The 15,668-nt window shown below is 37.5% G+C and overlaps 1 protein-coding gene across 1 annotated transcript; it reads left to right on the plus strand.

Moving 5' to 3' along the window:
• The first annotated feature begins 1,769 nt into the window (after positions 1-1,769).
• On the plus strand, positions 1,770-9,407 carry LOC124171495. The gene is made up of 6 exons (XM_046550672.1): positions 1,770-1,850; positions 2,378-2,406; positions 2,496-2,619; positions 7,428-7,633; positions 7,711-8,031; positions 9,195-9,407. Exons 1-5 carry the CDS (start codon positions 1,809-1,811, stop codon positions 8,021-8,023), a joined length of 714 nt encoding a protein of 237 aa, XP_046406628.1. The 5' UTR covers positions 1,770-1,808; the 3' UTR covers positions 8,024-8,031; positions 9,195-9,407.
• The last annotated feature ends 6,261 nt before the right edge of the window (positions 9,408-15,668 follow it).

Consider the following 15,668-nt stretch of genomic DNA (forward strand, 5'->3'; position numbering starts at 1 on the left):
AAATATCGCAAGACAGTGAATAAATTAGTTAATATGAATATTAAAATAAATGTGGCACTAATGTAATAGCTTATTTACAATTCACTAACTTTAAAAGATTTACTTTCCAACGTCCGTCGAGCACGGTCTTCCTCGTGGCCAGCAACGAGCTTCATGACTGTGCCTCACGTTCGAAAAATTGATCTTATTTTCGGAGTTGCTGGCAGCCGCAATTTTCCTATAAGTATCACACTCTACAGGCTTTGTTGTTTATCTGGTGGAAATATCTCGAGGTAACTTGGTGATCCTTTTTTATAATCCTACATTTTAAAAACACAAAATTTTGATGAAAAACAGGGTCCTCCTGCTGTATCCTATCGGCCACATGTACTAAAACTTAATCGTGAAAAATAATTAATATTAACATTAAAAAACCGTTTAATGATATTGTAAATAATAAATAATGTTGTTGCTATTGCATTATTACAAAAGGTGTATCATTAGTTTTAACATGCTGAATTTCGAATAAAATCCAAATCCAATCCAATAAAAACCATTTGTTCAACTTTCAGGCCATTTAATAAAAAAAAAATAACCTATGAAAAACGATTGGCGTAAAAACATTTATTAGTTAATTGAAAACAACTGCGCAAAGTTTCGAATCCGTACTCAAAAAAACATACTTGAGGCTTTGTCCAGCTTTTTCGTATTTCAGTCAACTGCGCGGCGCCTCCTATCCTTTTTCATTCCCTCCTGAAGTGTGCGCGTGAAAAGCCAAGGCTTATAGACCCGGCCCTCGAGAGAGTTACCCCGCGAACCTGCCCTAGGAACTCGTTACATATGTGTTCTCATGTTTTCAAAAGCTTCTGAAATTAAGGTATTGTCAGCTGCATGTCGTCAGTGAGGAACCTTATTGGTGAGCCACATGGCGCCGATAGGATGATCCGACTTTTTTCGCCTTAATAGTATGTTCGACGCGAAATCAATGAATATGGCCATAAATGTTCAACACTTGGTATTCGGCGCCTTAAAAATGTCAATTTTGGATTTCCAATAACGAGTCGATCCACTGGGCTCAATACCATGCCATTATGAACGTTTTATGACACACTCAGTACAACTGAGCGGGGATTAAATTGAACCTGTCTATTATAGCAGGAAGGAATCTATTTTAAATGTAAAAAAACCGAAAAAATTGAAAGCGATGACAGTTTTTTCGAACAGTTCAAGCCTTCATAGTTGATACCAGGAGCTTATCATTCAAATCGCAATCATATACGAAGTATTTCTTAAGGGAAGATGTAATTAAATTTAACATTTAATGCTTATCCCCTGCATTCAAATTGAGACAAAATTGAGTTCATTTTAATCTTCATTTTAAGCTTCAAGCCCTTACTCGACACTCTCACAACAGGCATGTCCACTTGAATAATGGTGATTGAGTTAGTATTACCCACTGTGTCGTTATTAAATTGATACGCTGAAAAATTAAAGTATTTCCAACTTTGGAACCCGCGAGTTTTATGCGCACGCAAGTTCAGCAGCCACTTATTTCAATCACATAATGTTCTATCGTGTTCGACGAAGGAGAAACGGTGATTTCGAAATTATCTTGTTCACTTCCTTATCTTTTTTCTCATATCTGTCGTGATATTATCTGAAGAGGATCTTGATTCCTTTTGGCTATCGAACAGTCGTCAAGAGTTTTGCAAGTCCTTAGAAGACTTGATTACGTATTTATTACATCAAAAAAAGCTCTTCGCACCAGATTCTGTGCTATATATAGAGGGGTCATCACTGATTTGTTCACAGCTAAGGTTTCTTTACTCATGACGATGTTTTGGAGGTGTGCTGTCATGTTATCGCTCCTGGTAAATGTCATCTTTTTAACTTAAAGTTATGATGGCTCAGGCAGGAAATTTTCGGGTTGTTTTTACTCAAATATGTATTTTGTCAAATCCAGGATTTATATTCATTCAATTGCGTATAAGGTGGAAAAAGGGCGAAGTAATATTTGTGTAATGCTTGGCTAAGAATCAACAAGTATTTGGTAATTTCATGCTAAAAAATAGTTTTCACTTAATATTTTTGCTCCGCAGGGGGGTGTCATATCACGATTTAAAAAACTTTATATCGTTGGATAAGACACCTAATTAGGGCGGTTTGCCGTCAGTTGGATATATCGAATAGTAAAATTTCAGGACTTTATATTTTATTTCAATGTTTACGAGTTTTCTTAGAGAAAAAAACACTCATTGTCGTTGAAATTATTAAATAATGACATTTATGATACTGTTTCTATCGTAGAATATGGAATATACTTAACTTCGATAAAATGATGTCATTGTTTTAAGGAAGTGTATGTTAGAATAATAATCACCTTCTGCTTTATTTTTAGGCGATATGGGGGGCGATTGGATTCGAGAGGTGAGTATATATTAGCTATATCATTTGTTTTATAACTATTGCTAATCCGAGGGGTACATTACTTATAATTTTCGTATTCTGTGTTCCAGTTCTTTTAACGGTGCGGGCCCGAGGAAAGCTGGACAGCTGGATATTAATATAGATAACCTGGGAGCCTACAATCCTCTTACTTGGGCAACAGCTGAAGTTCAATGTGTTGATGGGGACGAAAAGGTGAGGTTCACCGAATGGAAATACCGGGTATTGTCAATATTTTTGGCGCGAAAGAGTCATTCTTCTTGTTCATGAGTTAGGAGATAATACGCCATTGGAAATTCTATCGAACCACGAGCGTTTCCTACCCCAGTTTTTTGCGTACAGATATCGGCCACTCCTCGTGATAAGATATTAATATTTTTAATCCATATTTTGCATCAAATGGCAATATTTTTCTATTTACTCTAGTCGGCTTATGTCAGATTTCCTTGATATTTATTCTCTTTTGGGGCACCATACCACTTTTTGAGTTTATTTTTTCTTGTAATGCGTAAAATATTTTCCTGTAAAATCTTCATTATTTGTGCCTATTCGTAATTTTTTGCATTATAAAACACTGTTGCGTTTTATTTGCTAGAATACTATCTTTTTGGCATCAATAAGCTAGTGCTCTCCACATTCACACTACCCCGCAAATCGCCTCAATAGTCTTGTGACCTGCGTTGATAAATCACCAGCAGTATTGGTGTATTTATTAGTGTTATAATTGACGGCTACCTATAGATGTGGTGACTTTTGTTACTTTCTTTAAGCTTTGGGGAGCTGCATAAAAATATGAGCTGGTGATATTATGCTTGAGTGCATTCAACGCTCATATAAATTAATATTAAATTCGACGTTGTGGCCATCTTGTTGATTGACATAAGCAGCCTCACCCAACGACGCTTCTATCAATGGTCTTGCCTCAGTCAAATTTGAATTTATCCAATGAGAATGTAAGGTGTGAACTATATTAATTAAAAAAAGTCTTAACGTCCCTAGGAATTTTTTTAATACTACATAATTTGGCGAGCATTTTTTAGTTGAGAGTCGCTGTTACTGATGAAAAAGTCTTTATCGCTGATAGCTGTAAAAAGAAATGCGTGGCAAATGAAACATATTTGTTTGTGATTATACTATTAAACTTAGTTATTATAATCGCCTACAGATATGTTTATTCTAGAACCAATTTTTCCATAACTATCAGCGAAAAGAGTTTTTAAAAAATTCTCACGACACTGGATTATTGATTCGGTTTGAAAATATGCCAATATTCACTGTTAATAAATATGTCTCGCTTCTTTGGGAGCACTTTTCAGCTATAGTTTGTTGGTGATAGAAAATTCTTCTGTGTGGATTATCGCACGGGAAACATATTGACTATGTTGTGAAGTTCCCTTTCTTTTACTTTACGAAAAATGTATTTAATGAGTAAACTAAATGTGAGAGTGAAATATTCCGGTGCACACTTAGAATATAGCTCAACCAACAATTTTTCAGGCATTTCACGTATAGAATTCTGATGTTTATTGGGAAAGATTCAGGTATATTTCCACCTATGAAATAGGCAGTTAGAAACTGAAAGCATCATTTCTTTTGGAAGTAAATTTAATTTGTAGAATGACAATTTTAGAGCGCGTGTAAGTTCTTTTCAGCGGGAACTGCTATCAACGTACACAAGCGTGTCTCCATTGCACCTTCAGCGTTAGAGATAATCTGAACCGCAAATGGGAAATCGGGGTTCCATCAATCCTCTGCCGAGCTGTAACGATAAACTGTCGCACATGGGGCATTCCAAAGCAGTTGCGCTCTCTCTTGGACGCATCGATTTCAGTTTCCGAGTGCACTCCTCAATTCCATGTTACGTCCACGTCATTTTTCAATCGGATGTGTCTTCTTTCAAGATTCGCGGTTGGATCTCGTCATGGGTTTTTGACGTCGTTGCGATGACGTTTCGTTTACCCCTTCAGGGAGAGCTGATGATTGAGGCAAGGAATCACTCACATGAGTGTGAAAACATCCACGAATCTCACGTCTCCCATGCACAAATGTCGAATGGTGGCAGAGAATCGGCGATCCGCTCGGCATAAGTTTGTGGCATCATCAATTTATCTGGGAAAGGTCAAGGCAGTTGATAGTTTGTCGCCAATTTCTCGCGATAAAGATGGCGCATTAACGAAGAAAATGTGGGTTACTTGAATCGTGCACGTTGTCCAAATACCACTAGAAATCTGATTATGTTGCCCATACTGCCTGACGTGTGCTCACACCTCTCCACTAGAGGTGGGTTAAACTGTTCATTTTTATGAACCGTTCACTTTGATCCTGTTCAGTAAAAAGAACAGTTCAAAATATCGGTTCATAGTGAACAGGTAGGGTCATTCGGTAGAAAATATTGTTTATCATGCGTTTAGAGTACATGAAAGCTTAGTGTGGTATCGTAAGGTTTGTGGAGAGTGTTATGGTAATTTCGAGCAAGAATCGCGTTTTAAACAATATTTTTGGATATGCATCCACATTAAAAAATTTCATCGTAAGCGCCAAAAACTAAGTCCAAAGATCATCTTGGTAAGGGGACCGAAAAAAATGTTCCACAATCATGAGTTCAATCGTTTCCTAAGTTCATGAATCGCGTTTTAAACAATATTTTTGGAGATGCATCCACATTAAAAAATTTCTTCGTAAGCGCCAAAAACTAAGTCCAAAGATCATCTTGGTAAGGGGACCGAAAAAAATGTTCCACAATCATGAGTTCAATCGTTTCCTAAGTTCATGAATCGCGTTTTAAACAATATTTTTGGAGATGCATCCACAGATCCACAAATGTTCAAAATACGAAATCAAAATGAACGCGATTTCCCAACTGAACGCCCCGAGGAAACTAATATTTGATCTAATATTTCGAACGGTTCCAAATAACTGATATTTTAAATATCAGTTCAAATATTAGTTATTTAGAACGGTTCTAAAGAACTAATATTTTAAATATCAGTTCAAATATTAGTCATTTCGAACGGTTCAAAAGAACTAATATTTTAAATATCAGTTCAAATATTAGTTAGAACGAACCGTTCAGTGGCTATCGGAGGGGAATAGTAGAGAAAGAAGGGGAGGGGCTCGGTCGTCTACGACGCACTTCGGCGGCCTTGGATGGCCTCCGTCGTAACCGCCATCTGTTGTACCCACAACGCACTTGCTCGAGTAAGCTGCAGTTCAAAATGCCTCTTGATGATCATACCTACTGTACCGAGTACGCCGCAATTGTGCAGTGCCGACATGAACAGTGAACAGGGTGTTTTAGAGAACGGTTCATTTTCGAACCGGTTCATTTCAGTGAACAGTTCGTTTTGGCAGTTCGGTTCTTTTTGACCCATCTCTACTCTCCACCATTCCTTGGGCCTATCTCTCGCACACATTCCGTTCTTGGAGCATGCAGGTATTACGATGCAGGATTACTCTTTGGACGGCCCGCTATGGGATTTTTGGGCTTTGAAGAACCCAGCAGAACTAGAACGGCTGACTGCCGCAAACAAGGTACTGAAATAAATATGGGCCTTTGGTACTGAAATAAATGTTCTTAGTCACATCGATTTCTTTTGCGGAGTATTATATCCACGTTGGTTTCCTTTCCGTTGTTATTCCAGTTGCCTATTCCAAGATCGTCGGTTAAAACTTGCCATGAGTTTTTCGGGCAAGAAAACTCCTTGTGTTATATTACCGTTTTGAATACCGAAACTTAAAAACCCTGAGGAATTCGCGTTTATAATTGTAACGCGAGTACTTGAGCCGAGCCTATGAGTTTCAGTTATCATTTTAAGATTTTAATCTGTGAAACCTAATTTTATGTGTTTTTCGTTTATGTTTCGAAACTTATTTTTATGTGTTTCAACGAGATTATTGATCCTAAGTTATCCATTACATTGCAAGTATGTCACTATTATACGTATTATGTATATTTGGGGAATCAAAAGTTTTTACATCTTTTTTTATCGCAGTGTAATTTGGATATGCTGTATTTTTAGATGCCTTTTTCCATCAATGCTGTTTTTGTGTTGCGAGGCCTTTTAAATAATGTGCCCCAACTCTTCGGTGTTTGTTTTTGCAAGTCCTTTAACTTTTGCATGCTAATCTATGAGCACTGTAGAGAAAAAATTGACGATCATCAGGCCGTTAGAATGCGCCTCAAACGTGATCCCAATTTTTTTTATTTTCACCGTACATAGCATACCGGTTACTCCCTCTTATTCAGGATAAAAGCACGATTTCCCGCAAATTGTTCAGAGTTGTTCGCTTCATACGCGATATTCACTTTCCTGGGCATCGTCCTCACCTAACAACTCTTAGCTTACTGTTTTGTCTCTCATTTGGGTAGAGTTTCTAACACCAAGAACGTGAATGTGTGTTCGTCGAATAATCACATCAATTTAAGATAAGACGTAATGGTCTTCATTTCACTTGAGAAACTAAGACGTTATTTTTTAATTATAACACGCTTTTTCTTAGCCTTCTTCGTCTGTTTCATCGGTGGAATCTTTTAATTGATTTTTTACCAATTTTCCATTGTCGGATGGCTTGAAGTCTACAGTGAAGATCAGTACCTTTTAAAAATACATTTTTACACGACTCTTCCTCGGTCTTCAGAGGCTTTAGGAATCACGACAGTCAACATTTGTATTAGTCGCTCAGCTTCGGGGTGATAATTAATGATTTCATTCTTCTTAACAACCTCATCATTCTTAATCACCTTTCGTGTTTCTAAACACCGTGGATTTACCAGCACATAAAAATTTATTTATGGTCTTGATTAAACTCGAGAAATCAAATGAATGGATTATTTTTTATTGCTAGATTACCAATTCTTTATTGCCTGTAATGTCTTTCGTTCTTGAGCACGATCGCTCCTAGAACTCTTGTCTTGTCGTCCATTTTCCTTCACATATTAGGAAGGAATTATGGGCATATTTACAGCTACTTGAATAATTAATACTTTGTCACATCTCTCTTAGGTTAGCGTGACGAGTGATGACTGCAAGGAAAGCACTCAGGCCTGCGTCGATTGCAAATATATTCTTCTCTGTCAAAATGTCTCGGGTACCTATCATCCTCTCTTCTGCAATAAGTGCTCATTTGGCCACTGTGATCCAGTAAAAAGCGTGTGTGTGGATAAAGCCCCATTGCAGTGTACACCGCATCAGGAATGCACGAGTAAAGGGTGAGGGAAAATTCTTACAAAATGTTGCCAAATAGTGGCTGAAAAGAACTTCTTAATCAAGTAAAACTTTTTTCTAGGTTCTTCCCTAACCCTTTGGAGTGCGAGACGTACTTCAGATGTCTGGAAGAGGATAATAATTTGAAACTACAAGTTTTGCTTTGCCCTGATAGTCAGGTCTACCAGTCGACGGCGAATAATTATACTGGTGGTTGTGTAAAAAGGAATGCTCCTACGGACTGCTATACGACGCAATGCAAAGAGGCAAATAAATTTGTTCCACTGAACCATGATCCACGGTTTTACATGTACTGTGTGAACACCACTGCACCACCTTATGTTTTCCGGTGCCCTCAAGGACACTATGATGAGACGATTCCAGGATGCATATAGTCCAAAGGGTAACCTTTTTATCTTAACTTTACTGTGGAAGTACCTCAGGTTAACAATCCATTCGACAAATTCCTCGTATTTTCGAAACTGAAATTGCAATCTTCAGCAAAGGCCGTGTTAAAATGTAAATTGGTTGTAAATATATTTTATGATAATATCCATGATTTGAAACATTTTCGCAGATCATTTGCGCAAGAGTATCGATTGAAGCACGGAAAAACGAGAGAGTTGAAGAATCCAGAGCTTCAGCAACTTCTTGAGCATTTACGACATGCTTATATTGGAGTATTAAAAAATTTCTATCGGCTAAGTGCTCTCACCAAGTTCTTATTTCACTAACAAAAAAAAGAAAGTTGTAGGTGACTTCCTGTTTATCAATGTAAGACTCAGACTTCAAAGCTGAGAAGTATACAACGGAGAATACGGGTGGGCAAGCAATGGCTGAGTTGTGAGACAAGGTTGTCCATTTTTGTCTTTGCCTTGTGTATGCAGTGCAGGATGGCTAGGGATATTTTGAGTTTTTTTTGTTTAAATGGTGGAATAATGCTTAAACAGTGTGGTTCACGAATGATCGTGCGTTAATTGACCAGTCGGCTTCAAGGCTGTGGGAACTAATAGATGATAACCAAACGCTTCTAGGAATTTGGCATAGGAATTACTCATAAAAATCCCCAAAATAACGCCTATCAGTAAAGAAACTATTTCTCACTCAGAGTTTCTGTTGGGGAGTTTTATTTGGGGAGGGGGATCGATCGCAAACTGTTCCGTGCAAATCAGTCTTTCAGAGTGGAATATTCATGGTGAAGAACTCATATGCTGGATAAACATTTCTTTAACTACTTATAAACGTAATGATATTGAATAAATTAGTCTAATGCTAATATCGATCAAATCTTGCCTAAAATATCCAGCTCTGATTATTTTTGCTGTTCCATACGAGGAATTAGCAAACATATTAGTGGTTTAATAGAGGACTCAATGCTTGATATTTGAGATCATATCTTATCATTTATATCATAGAACTTTCTTATCTTGTCCTTCCCACATGAGGCATATGTCCTTAGTTTCGGTTTCCTCCTCTCAATACTATACCGGTATTTATCTTCGGGATAGGCATGGTTGGGATATGTGTAAGCGTCCTTTCAACCATTGATGTATTCAATTCTTCCAGACTCTAGGAATTATTCTCACAGCTTGTGAATTGTTAACTACATTCATCCAGAACCTGAAGAAATGCAGCCTTCACTCCCGTCAATGTCCATCCTTGGAATCGTCTGATAAAAGCACCCAATTGTCAGCAACTTCATTATTATAATTGATATGATATTGCTCTAAACACAGAGAAATTGTTAATTATTAAATAAATAAATATATATATATATATTAACCATTTTGCTGCAACTTTGTTCTTAGCATTTACGTTCCCTCAATATTGTTTTGAAACATGTTCAAATTTAATATGATGGGTAATGAAAACTCTACAAAAACTAATGGTATAAATGTTATTCATATGTTTAACTTGAAAGCCGAGGCAATAACCCTAAATAAGTAACCGGCGAGGAATACACGGGTAAAAATTTAAATCTTATTATTCTGTATGGAACTAATAAATCCTCAGTTCATTCATAATATAGTATAAAACTAAATGTTATGTATTCAAATTTTCATTTTTTGTGCTGAAATTTCTTCCCATGATCATATTTTTTATTTAAGATTACTAACTTGAACATGGTAAGGCCCACTACATTTGATATTATATCTGAATTGGCTTTCATAATGGTCAATTGTACCTGAATATTGTACTCTCCTCTAGAGACAACGCCATGCGCTTGCAGAGTCATATTTTTTTGTACTCGTATCGGGAGAAAATTACCAAGTTTCCTTGAAAGCTCATCGAGGAAAATTGTGGCGAGTCAAGGTAAAGGTTTTGGTGAGGCCTCCGTAAACTGTGGACCATAATATATACGCTGGAGATGGGGCCAAAATACTTTACATTTCATTTATTCATATCTTGAATGAAAACAGATAGAATGCGTCATTTAGCGTTGCCTCCTCTATTATCACGGTAAATTATTCACTTAATCGGAAATGTGATCTGAAATGTATCATCAAAATGTAGAAGTAAGGAAATATAGATTAAATATTGCGTAACTTTTCCCTTCACTTTCTGTACCTATTTGATGCATTTTTGAAGAGTCTAATTGTTGCCTCACCTTTTATGTTATTCGTAAGTGCCATTTTTTGAGAATCTTTTCACGGGACGTAAGTTCCTATGGTTTAAAGAGGTACTTCATGGTATTTGTGGCATTTGCATTTACATAACATGTTTGTAGATTTTGTTAGGTTTATTGATGTGAAATTTTACGAGGCATTCCAAGGTTGCAACGGCCTCGGCAGTCTGGGCATAAGTAGACAGTGAAGGAGCCATGGTAATCTAAACAAATGAATATCAAAGAGAGCCAAGATAATTTCCGTCAGCAAATAAGCAAAAATCATTTTTTAATAACGAAAAAGGGATCACTACAGCTTGCCGATCCGATTCAAGCGAAATGATCTGTAGATATTAACTGTTTCTGCACCAGAGAATAGCCTTTGTCAACGTAAAATATGCAAAACATTTAAGTGAGAGGGTGCGAAATTAAGTTTAGAGTCCGTAAACCCTTCCATGTTTTATGGTGAAATTATTACTTAAATAACAGGGAATGATCTTATGAAACGAACATTGCTCATCACAGTTTTCTACTCGTTTACTTTCAATCCTTATGTAAGCTTTTGCGGTGTGGTGAGTATTGAGCGTGGAGGTTTTCGGGGTTACTACCGCGTAGATTCATCTCTGCATACGACAGTTTCGCCGGCATTGCTTCTTCAGGTCAATGAAGACGAGATACGTCCAAGTTCAAGTTCAAAAGACGTTCATTCACGAGCAAAACAGATACATAGAATTTGTAATAACAACAATAACAAAAGCTCGTGAAGCTGCTTTATGCTTGCGCCTCTTCAGCGTTACTGGGAATAAATCACTGGTACGGGAGTGGTATTAGCCCGGAATTTTCCCTAAGGAGGTGGGAAACCCGTAAAACCACCGTCAGGCCACCACGGTACATTTGACTCAAAAACAGTAGTCACCAACGTGCCAAGGTAAATTACGGTGGTAACTTAACAATATATAGACACTGAATAGATCTCCGCAACAATAATAATATATAATCTGAATAAATAAACAAATATATAAATAAATATGGCATAGCCCGTCTCTTATGCACCCCGTCGGAGGCCGGTGTCTTCTCATTGGCTAGTTCAGGTGGCCTGGGTGGCTTCTCATTCGTCCGCACCTCCCGGCTCTGTCCTGTCTCTCCGGGTTTACTCTTGAGGACTCTTCCCCATGTATTAGGAAGCTGGTATCCGTCCTCCCTATTGAGGTTGCTCGGTGTCTTCATGGTGATATATAAAGTTGTTTCTCCAGAATGATCAGAAGCCATGCAGCTACATTAGTTGGTAACGAGGTCAGTAATGAGATAACCTAATGTTGTCCAATTTCCACGAGTGAACTTGCTACAGAGGATAATCTTTAAGAGAAGACATATTTTTGGACGAGGGAAAGATAGAATAACCTATACAATGTCATTTCCCGTTTACTTTTATAATATTTCCATGTAAATTGCAGTCAGTAAGCGTCCATATTGAATTTCCGTTTTAAAACCCATTTCTTTCCGTCAGTGGGCTTATTTCGACCGGCTTTAAGATTAAAATTATGAGAGCATTAAGTTATTGCAAGTTTTAAAAACATATTTGTGGCTATTCGAGGGAAAAAATAAGTGCAGGCTTTGTTCAAGAGCCTCATATGCTCAGAATGGTTGGATGTCGCCGTATGGCTTCGGAGCAGTGGGTGGAAATGGTTTAAAGCCGACATTTCAAAGTCACGTGGATGATAATTGCCTGTTATATCAGCATTATAAAGGTCCTGGTCAAGGGCCCAGGGAGAAGAGAAAGCAAGAGTTTTAAACCCCCCTCCGCCTTGAAATGTATATGAATATCGTTTTTAGTGTGCATTCCCTTAGCTAACCCTACTTACTATACATACCTACCTTTTCTCCTAATACCTCTTTGAAATTATTTCGCGGCTGTGGTCATGGCACTGAACTGTCTTGGCGACCCAATGCCATTGAAGAATTTTTGATTATCATTTTCCGCGACTGCAGCTAAGTATAGCAAAAATACAAACCACGAGTATTACAAAAGAGGATCCTCTAGTCGGCCTCTAAATGTGCTGTCATGCACCTCGAGTTTAACCCTAATACGAACAAGACATTTTTCTGACTTATCCGGGCAATGTGAGTCTATTAGACTCATGTAACGTATTCTTTTCATTCAAACTATTAAGCAGTGAAAAATGTTAGTTTTCACATCACCTAGTATTTATTGAGTACTAAAGAAGCGTTTTCTATAAAAATTATTATTTTTACTTGAACAAACGTTTTACATTGCATACTAATTTTCCATATTGTCGGTCATCGAGTCCAGGAGACTTTTAAACTTTTTTTTGTTTACAAAACATAAAAATACAAATTATTGGTCCCCAAACGTTCATTGTGATGATTTAAAGGGAATTGTCACTATAGTCTAAAGTATTTGTTTATCGCGCATAATCCTTACGTTACTTAAAAAAGTTTTTCTTCTGTGTTCGCTGCAAACAGGCATGCAGCATATGCACATGAGGAAATTGTTTTTTCATTCTACCTGTAGCTTATGGATATACGAAACATCTCTTCTTTTTCTTTGGAATTTCAGTGGTTGAATTATTTCCCGCCGCAGCATGAAAAATGACAATTACTGCTTGTGTAGCTCGCTGAACGCCTTGCAATAGGCGAGATTGTATTTGTGCTTATATAAGCCCTTCTGCAAGGCTAAGGATGAATATTTGCCTCTTATTGAGCTAATTTTTATCCCGATTCGGATTGAGGGAGCACCCGATTTCGTATGGCGTAACTCCACCCATATGTAATCCACTCATTAAGTATTCGAATGGCCAGCGATTTTGTTTTCTTTTGTACATAAATTCGCGAACTAATTGGTCTAAGAAATTCTACTCCTCCCTCTGCTTCATTGCAGTAAGAGATTATTCCTGGTTTCCCATTCTGCATCATTTCACCAGGAAGTAGTGCTACACTCTTATTTAATTCAGGACAAACGAAACTAAAGAGGCGTTCTCCCTAAAACCAAAGAGTGCTGAACCTTCTGGTTTAGACCTACTTGTAAGAAAGGCAGACGGAAGAAATATCTCATTCATTAAAACTGTCGCAACTAAAGTAAATCCATTTTAAAGGTGTTCACTTGGCCAGTTCAAGGTCTGCACAATAGCTGTTACAAGTTACATTATGCTTACTGCCATTGTAACTTTTTGTCAGTAATAGTCTGATGGACGAGGCTAACTAATGATCGTCACTTTCGGCGTCTAAAGAGGCATTGGATATGTCTGAAGGGGCAATGTCGATCCCTACATCTGAAGAATTTCCTAAAATCATTCTTATTTCTTTTTAGCTAATGCACAATATCCTGCCAAGAAAAAACAACAAACAAATATTTTATGAATGAACAAGGCTCCGGTTTTATAAAATACGAATGAAGAAGTACCTCCGTCAAAACAAAATGTCTCATCCAGCTGCGTCATTTTGGAATGTCATTAACTAAAGCTCCAGCAACCGCTGAAAGAGCTGAAACTGCCAAAGCAATCTTCTTACTTTATGAATGAAAGGGCAAGAGAAAATAAAGCGTAAAAAATAAAACATAAGTACTCAAAATTGAAATATAAAACCATAACGATAGAATGCAGTAATCCTTTACAAATTGCAGCATACCACATCTAACGCAGTCTTCAAATCGTAACAGAAGTAAGTAATAAGTAACTAACTACCAGAAGTAACCAACAGAAGTAATAATATGAAGTAAAAAATTTACGCCACGCTGACATTTCAGTTACAAAATATATTGTTAAAAATTTGTTGCGATGAGTCCGAGAGACTCACCTTGCCCGTGATAGGGTTCAATGGGTTTAGAAAAGTCGCCACTCGCGTCGCTGACGAACAAATTCATCCGAGTTTCACGGGGAAATAAGGTGCAATTAGGGGTGTGAACCAAAATTTAGATTCATGAGGATATGATTTATTAAATTCATAACTCTCCAATGTAACTCCTCGCAATTGCAAGTAGGTATCTACCACTGAATTTTATATTTGGTGATCAAAATTTTTTATGTGCAGAAATCTCTTTCAATGATCACGTGTTTTAAAATTCAAGTTTTAAAAGTTGAGCATAGTAAATCCCACCCGTGTGGATAGTTTATCTGAATTACTTTTCAGTCGGGTACTTGCATTTACTTAGTACCTGGATCCTGTATTCTCCTCCATAGACAACACTTTGCCCTTAATGAAGCACTCCCAGCACTCGTAGTCATTTTTACTGTAGTCGAATCTGAAGAAAATTACTAGATGTCATATAAAGCTCACCGATGGGATCAAAGTAAACGTTTTAGTGACACGTTTAGAATATTCGTATAGGGGAAAGGGGCTGAAATTGTTTGCATGTCATTTCATTCAAGGGCGTACCCGGGATCGTAACTGGGGGGAAAGCCATGGTCTGGGGGTGGGGGCAAGCCATGGTATAGGGAGGGGGTCAAGCCAAGGTCTGGGTCGGGCAAGCCATGGTTTAGGGGAGGGGAAAACCAAGTTGTGACATTAGTTTATGAGATTATTTCCTTGAAAAAGTTTTAGTTACATATCTTATACTAATACATATCATTTGTGGGTTTAAAAAAAATTTGTTGAATGCTTTCGTTTCAATTCAGTTCTGATTTTGCTGAAAGACTTTTGCAATTTTTGCTTCTAGGGGGGGCAGCTGCCCCCTCCAGCCCCTCGCTAGGCACGCCCTTGATTTCATTGCAATATTTTATGAAAATATTAGGGATACCTCGTTAAGCGGTATTTCCTCAATTTTAATGATCCATTCTTCACTTAACGCAAATAGTGCTCTGAAATATATAATAAAAATGGATGAAGAGAGGAATTGTCACTTGACTTTTTATTTTCAAAGTATAACTTAGATTTTTTCTTCACCTCCTGTACGAATTTGATGCACCTTTGAGGAGTCCCTTTAAACTCAGTCTCCGCGCATTAAATCGCACTTTAACTTTTGCCACTAGTGGCGCTAGAATCGGTAGATGTCTTTGGCTTTTTCATATGCGGCATCTGATTTTTCCAATTTTTCACACGGATATTTCCTTTGAATTATTTTATTTCCGTGTCGCAAACGGAACGCATTTTTAAGATACAAATGCACTTGGTTTCCTTTAAAGTTTCAATAAAGTTCTGTGTACTCATTCTTACAATTAAAGCCTAGTTTTCAAATCGTTGAAAAAGAACCGGCAAAAACCGGTCGGCGATCCGGGTAGGAAAAGGTTTCTTCCACTGGAGTTGGGGTCGCCCTTCCATATTTTCAGCCAGCGGTCGCTGACCTGATTACGAGCAATCTGTAACAAGGGGATTCCGAGAAGCCTCTCGTAGGCAAGTTTTGCTCATTATTCTTTCATCAAGATAATTGTCAATTTTTATGGGTATAGCATACAGCTTTCCGGTCACATTTTTTTCCTACT

Source organism: Ischnura elegans, chromosome X (assembly GCF_921293095.1).
Source record: "Ischnura elegans chromosome X, ioIscEleg1.1, whole genome shotgun sequence".
Classification (NCBI taxonomy): Eukaryota; Metazoa; Arthropoda; class Insecta; order Odonata; family Coenagrionidae; genus Ischnura; species Ischnura elegans.